Consider the following 7,233-nt stretch of genomic DNA (forward strand, 5'->3'; position numbering starts at 1 on the left):
CGCTATAAGACCGGCTATGCTTTATGGTACGGAGTGTTGGGCGGCTAAAGGGGAGCACGAACATAAGCTGAGTGTGGCAGAGATGAAGATGTTGAGATGGATGAGTGGTCATACGCGATTGGATAAAATAAGGAATGAAGATATAAGGGAGAGAGTTGGAGTAGCACCCATTGTGGAAAAGATGGTTGAATCGCGTCTCAGGTGGTTTGGACATGTGAGAAGAAGACCGATAGAACATCCAGTCAGGAGGGTAGATGAGATGGAAGATGGACAAAGGGCGAAAGGCAGAGGAAGACCTAAGAAGACCATCCATGAGGTGGTCAAACGAGATCTACATGTAAACGGTCTCTCTGTAGACATGATACATGATAGAGCACAATGGTGTCGTTTGATTCATGTAGCCGACCCCACTTAGTGGGACAAGGCTTTGTTGTTGTTGTTGTTTGTTGTTTGTAGGGTTATTTTATTTTTGCAGCTTCAAACGCGAATGGATCACCAACAGTTAAACCCTAGCGGAGGGAAACCGGTGGCTGCGGCGGCGCCGCCGCTTCACAAAAGTCACGCCGACGACGATGATGAGAACGTTAAGCAGCTCAACGAGTGTTCTGCTCTCTACTTTTTAATGCAGGTGAAAATTCTTGTGTTACTCTCATCTTTGAATTGGAATCGATCGCACTCGTTCGAGTTGTTTTTTGTTTATTATATTTCAGGATTGCGTTGTTCGAACAAACAGGAATTGGAAAGAATGCCAGCCAGGTATGTTTCTTCAATTTCAATCACTTCTCGATGATTTGATTCTTTTACACGCAGCTTTTTTGTTATTCTGTTGAATGTTACTTACTTTTTTTTTCTTTAGAAGCTCTATATTGCAAATCAATGCTTGTAAGTAAATTGTTGAGTTTTTGACATACAGAAGTTCAAGCTCTAAAGGAATGTTTTGAGAAGAAGAAGAAGATAAACAAAGGCAAGAGAATTTTTAGCTGGCAATAATGAAGGTCATTTATGTAATGTACTTCCTTTTTCTACTCTTCATGGCACCACTTTGATGTTGTTTAGACACTGGTGCACACAGGAAAAGAATTGAATTTGTTTGTAAGAATGATTCAATATTTCAATTGAAACTGGTTGAGATTGAACTTGTGGAAATGGGACTCCATATGAGATCCCTTTATAAAGGTTGATTCTAATTTGAATATAACAGAAAGATGATTAAGAAGAAACTATTTTGGCATTATTGATTTAGATTTAGTGCTTAGGATTATGCTTTTATTCTAGTTGCTCTGTTGTTCTTAGGTGATTTGATATAATTGTTACTATGTTTTGAAGAAATTGTTGAGGGGCCAAACACAAGGAACCGTGTTGATATTTTGTATTCATCATAAATTTGCATCTAAAAGTGGAGTGTTTATAAGACACTATAGAAGATCAAAGGTAAAATAAAGTAGTTTAGGTGTAGGTGTCAAAGTTGAAGGCCACATAAACATTAAACAATAAGATCTTAAAGTAATGGAATAGGCACCAATATGGGGTGGGTGCAAGGTTTAGATGATTAAGAAACATTGTCTTTCAATCAAGTCCTGTTCCACACCAAGAAAAAAACTATTGTATCGGCACACCACCAAACAAAAGAAATTGATCGACTATCCTTTCTTTGCAGTGTCTTGCAGAAGTCTATATTTATGCTACAAACAGAAAGGGATATAAATAGATTTTGCTAAGAAAGAGAAAGGGATTTTATTAGTGCCTCAATTTTCAACACAGGCCATAATGGTTAAGCAGTAGAATTAGATGGAATAAACTTAACGGAAACACTATTAACACAATGGAGTTCATCAGTAGGTGTTTTTTTTTTTGGTCAAGTGAATTGGACAACCCCCAATTCTAGACATTACATCTATACACCCATGTATTACATACTCACACAACTCACTCACACACACTACATGAGAGTACACATAAATGATTCTATATTCCTCCATGAGGACTTGAATCCTCTCCTTTAAAAACATGACCCAAATGGCCACCACATGCTGCACAAGTTATTTCAGTCCTCCTCACATCTGGGTCGGCTGAAAGTGGTTTATTCAAACAATGTTGGCAAAGAAAAAAAAAAGAGAGATAAAAATTCAAATATTGAATAAGAAAAAAAACTCACTGAGCGATTGATGGTACCAGATAAACCCTCAAAGAAAGCAGGCCAACCACAACCAGAGTCAAATTTAGTGGAAGACTTGTAAAGGGAAAATTGGGGCATGGCAGAAGCTGGGGGCGTTGACGAAGGAAGGACACGTGGCCTATTAATATAGCTGCTTTCTCAAAGCTTGTGTCACCGATGGGTAACACCCGTAATTAGCTTCCTGCAGATCAGCCCAATAAAAACGTGCATTGTATTAAATGGATCTGAGAGTTTTCAAAGACGGATTAAAAGCCCAATAATACCTGAAAAAGACAAAAAAAGAAGACAGTTCTGATTTCTTTCCATTCATTCTATAGGATAAGGATAATGTCAAATGACTTTCGCGTATAAAGTGACATAGCATTAATTGGTCGGAATATTAGTAAGAAAAGCAAAACTTTTTTATATTCACTTAGAAAAATTAGAAATTATAGATTGATTAAGTATTTTTATAAATAGTATTTTTTATTTTTATTTTTTAAAAATATTGGTAGAAGTTTGAAGCTTGATTTGACTTATGCGTGAATTTTTGACTCACCTCAACTTGATTAAGTTGGATTAACAATTGACGATTAGATGATATAAATTTTATAGATTTTCTTCTTAAACTATCATGATTGGGTTATAACAAACTAGACTTCGGTAATTTAAATTTTCATGTCATCTTATAGTTTTTTCTCTCTGTAAAAGTAAATTTTACTGACATTTTAAAAAAATACATTTATTTTTTATTTTTATTTCTTTTAAATATAAATAAAAAATTCAAAAAATTTGTTTAAAAGTGTTTATTTTTAATAAAATAATTTAATTATTTATCAAATAATATTAAATAATTTAATTATTTTTATATTTACGTTCTGTAGTCAAAAATAACATTTTAATATAAATTTGTTGATATTATAAACATTTTACTGCATAAAAAATATATTAATGAACAAAAAGATTTATATTTTTATGTATTTATATATAAAGTGAGAATATTAGTAAAGTGATAAAATAATGTTTTAATCATTTTGAATTTGTAATATTTATTATTTTTGAATCTCACTATCTTAATTCTAGCGGGATTAAAATATTACTCTATTACTTTATTAACACTATCATTTTAGAGGAGTTTGACACATTTTTAAAATATTGTATATTGAAGGATACTTATGCAATTATATATTAGGATAAAGTACTATTTTGGTTCTCAATCTTAATTAAGGTTAGATCTTAATTTGGTCCCTAACGTTTCAAACGTCTTATTTCTATCCTAAAATGTTTTAAATGGGTTCAATGTTGTCCTATTATTAAATTTCACATGAATAGTTAACAAAGCGAGTGACGTAACGTTATTAGTCAAGTCATACATTCTTCCATGTATTAAAAAAAAAAAACTAGACCATCTTTTAATACTTCTTCTCCTCAATTTTCTTCTTATGCAAAATTTCAAATCCTAACACTCAATCATTAACGCTCCAAAATTAAAAAAAAATTTACATTGGTGATTATTGATAGACCAATTTTACTTACAAACTAAAATCAAACATTATTAGCTCTTCAATATGCGAATTGATTATGTCAAATTTAATAGTAGGATAGCATTGAATCTACTTGAATTTTTTTTAGGATCAAAATAGGATGCTTGAAGGTTTTTGAAACTGAAATAAAAAGTTGGAAACATTAAAAAATAAATTAGGATTCAATCCAAATGTAAAAGACTAAAATTATACTTTACCTATATACTAATATGTTTTATATTTATTAAATTCTATTAATATTCTTATTTTATAATATTTTTTAGTTTTTATTTAATAAAATATAATGGTCATAAAAAGTGGCATATTTAATGTGCAAAAAATGATTACGTTTATTTTTGACACCCCTTTTGCATGTAAGGTTACAAAGTAAAGAAAGAAATTTATTATGTAAAACCTTTATCATTAGAATATCACGCTTTTGGCTATGTCATTCTAATAACAAAAATATTACCGTGACATATATATAAAATAGGAGCCTTTACTTAAAATTCTTGGTGGCCTCTTGATAAATCCACATTTTATGGTATTTATTTGTTTTAATTAGGTGGATTTTATCAACTTTTCCTACACTTATTCAATGAAATAGTTTGGTTTTGTAAATTTTCCATAAAAATTGCTCAAAAGTGAACATGTTTTTTAGGCCCTTATTTGCTAAATTTTATTCACTTTAATTCCATTTGATGCCTTAATGTGTTTGTTGAGTGATTTCAAGTTTACAAGGCTAATATAGATTGAAGAAATGAGAAAAAAGCATGCAAAAATGGAGAAATCGTGAAAAAATGGAGTTTGGAGTTTTTCAGCAAGTGTGCGTGCGCACAACTATGTGTGCGTACGGACAGTGACGGACCCAGAAAATTTATGGTAGGGGGCAAAAATAATACACATTATTATCAAAATATATATTAATTTAAATTTAAAAATATAAAAGTGCACATTAATTATTTGAATACAAAAAAAAACCAAAAATTACATTAGCTGCTAACTTTCTTCGCTTCAAATCTTGAAGGTACTTCTCTTCTTGTTTTCGTATTTTGAAAATGTTGAATAATTGTTTCATTATCAACTTGATTGAATGTCTCTCTTTCTATATATGTAACCAAACAATCATTCAACCACTCATCTCCCATTCGATTACGAAGTCGACTCTTTATGATATTCATAGCAGAAAATGTTCTCTCAACTGATGCTGTTGCCACAGGTAGAATCAAAGCTAATTTCAACAGAAGAAATACCAATGGATAAACAATATGATTTTTTGTCTCAACTAACTTTTGAGATAGTCCGATGATTCCATTTATATTTGAGAATTGATCATCAAGACGCATATCCAATATAAAATTCTCAAGTTGACTATCAAGTGCCAAAAGTTGAGTAGAAGAAAATTCATGTGGATAAAATTCAGCTAAACGAAGCAACTTCTCCTTATCAAATGCAAAAAATGAGTCACTTGGATTCAAACAAGATATACAAAGAAGTAGCTCGGTATTTACCTCTATAAAACGATTGTTAAGCTCTTGAAGTTGTCTATCAATCACTTGATAAAATAATTCAACTTGAAAATGATGCAAGTTTAAGACCTTTTGGATTTTGCGCCTTGATCTTCCTTGTGTTACAAATATATCATTCATATTTGGAGCAAGAATATTGTGACTATCACAAAATAATAAAATTTCGTTGAGCAAAGAGGACCAACCATCGTCTCTTATACTTTGCAATCGTTGCTTGGACACTTTAACCAATGTCATAGCATTTATAATATCTTGATCACTTCTTTGTAGAGCTTGAGACAACTCATTAGTAACTCCTAATATACTTTTCATCAAATGTAAATTGAATACAAATTCAAAAGATTGAATATGATTCAATAATTGGCATGCTTAAGCTCTTTGTTCAGGATTATTTCCATCTTCCTTAATAACTTCAAGAACTTCTACCACGGAAGAAAAAATAGAAATCAAGCTAAGTATTGTACCATAATGTGAGCCCCATCGAGTATCACCTGCCCTTTTCAATGTTGTTTCTTGATTTAAGCCACGCCCACTAGAAACATCTCTATTTTGTAATGCAACAATTGTCTTTTGCATTTGACTTTCACGAAGCATGTCTTTACGTTTACAAGAAGCTCCAACAATATTGCACAAACTAGCAAGAAAATTAAAAAGTAGTGCAATTTTAACCTATTTCTTTGCAACAACCACAAGTGCTAATTGAAGTTGGTGAGCAAAACAATGAACATAAAAAGCACAAGCATTTTCTTTCAAGATCAAACTTTTTAAGCCATTAAATTCTCCCTGCATATTAGTAGCTCCATCGTAACCTTGTCCACGTATTCTTGCTAAACTTAAATTATGCTTTGTTAATAAAGATTCCAAAGCTACTTTTAACGACAACGCATTTGTGCTAGAAACATGGACAAGGCCAAGAAATCGCTCCATTACAATCCCTTCTTTGTTCACATACCGCAAACAAACAGCCATTTGCTCTTTAACAGAAATTTCTCGAGCTTCATCAACTAAAACAGCAAATAAATCATCTCCAAGATCATCAATAATAACTTTAGTAGTTTCACTTGCAGCAGCTCTAACAATATCTTTTTGAATTTTAGGTGCTACTAGCTTAAGGTTTCCACGAGCATTTTTTAAAACACGATCAATCTCTGTATTATGTTGAGCAAGAAAGTCAAGAAGCTCCAAAAAATTACCTTGATTATTTGAATTGTGCGATTCATCATCACCACGAAAGGCCAATCCTTGTCGCAATAAGAACCTAATGCACTCAATTGTTGCTGTTAAGTGAGTTCGGTAATCTCTTTTAGCTTGGTCTGAATGCTTTTGAAAAACAACTTCAATATGTTGTTTTTGCTTCATGAGTGCTTCGCATTTTCTTCGAGCTTGATTATGAGCACTATCATGATTTCCAACATGTGTTTGTAATCGCTCATTCTTTTTCCAATTTGAAAAGTCCTCTTTTACAAAAGCATCATCACTCGCACTATCAGGTTTCATAAGATAGCAACATAGACAAAAGATATCATCTTTTAAAATACTATATTTCAACTAATTGCCAAATTCATCAAACCAATCAGCATTAAATCTACGGAGAGAAGTTCCAAAATATGTTTGTGGAAAATCATGTTCTCTTGGTTAACAAGGATCTTTTTGCAAATAAGCTCGTTTAACTTCATCTCTGTCATTTGGATCATAATTTGAAATTTTGGGTCGTTGTCCAGGATCAGCTACCAGACTTTTCACATTGAATTCTAAGAATTTCTTTTTATTAGAAGAGACTAATGGAGTGACTTCCCTCTATCACCACGCACTCCAGGAGGAAACAAACAGAATCGCCCAAAGACATCACTCCCAAACAAAGATCCACAAAATTCCGAAAAAGAGAAAGAGCTCGGAAATTCTAGAAGCAGTCCGGGCACAACAAAACCGACTGAAACAACTCGAAGAGGACATAAAAAAGCAAAAAGAAACTGAACAAGATCTGAGAAGGGAGACTCGAAAGCGCAGAGAATTAGAAGAAAAGCTA

General features: G+C 32.2%; 1 protein-coding gene and 1 pseudogene across 1 annotated transcript in view; one reads left to right on the top strand and one right to left on the bottom strand.

Annotated features, from left to right (window-relative positions):
• LOC107489260 (uncharacterized) overlaps nucleotides 1–1,218 on the top strand; it is a 4,351-nt gene extending 3,133 nt beyond the window's left edge. Inside the window, exons 2-4 of the mRNA XM_016110016.3 lie at nucleotides 476–628; nucleotides 711–756; nucleotides 914–1,218. Coding sequence (XP_015965502.1) covers nucleotides 476–628; nucleotides 711–756; nucleotides 914–990 — 276 coding nt within the window. The 3' untranslated portion in view covers nucleotides 991–1,218. The remainder of the gene's footprint in view (nucleotides 1–475; nucleotides 629–710; nucleotides 757–913) is intronic.
• Nucleotides 1,219–4,670: 3,452 nt separating this feature from the next.
• The window catches only part of LOC110281520 (uncharacterized), a 10,233-nt pseudogene continuing 7,670 nt past the window's right edge, over nucleotides 4,671–7,233 (bottom strand).

The sequence above is a fragment of the Arachis duranensis genome, chromosome 5 (genome assembly GCF_000817695.3).
Source record: "Arachis duranensis cultivar V14167 chromosome 5, aradu.V14167.gnm2.J7QH, whole genome shotgun sequence".
Lineage (NCBI taxonomy): Eukaryota > Viridiplantae > Streptophyta > Magnoliopsida > Fabales > Fabaceae > Arachis > Arachis duranensis.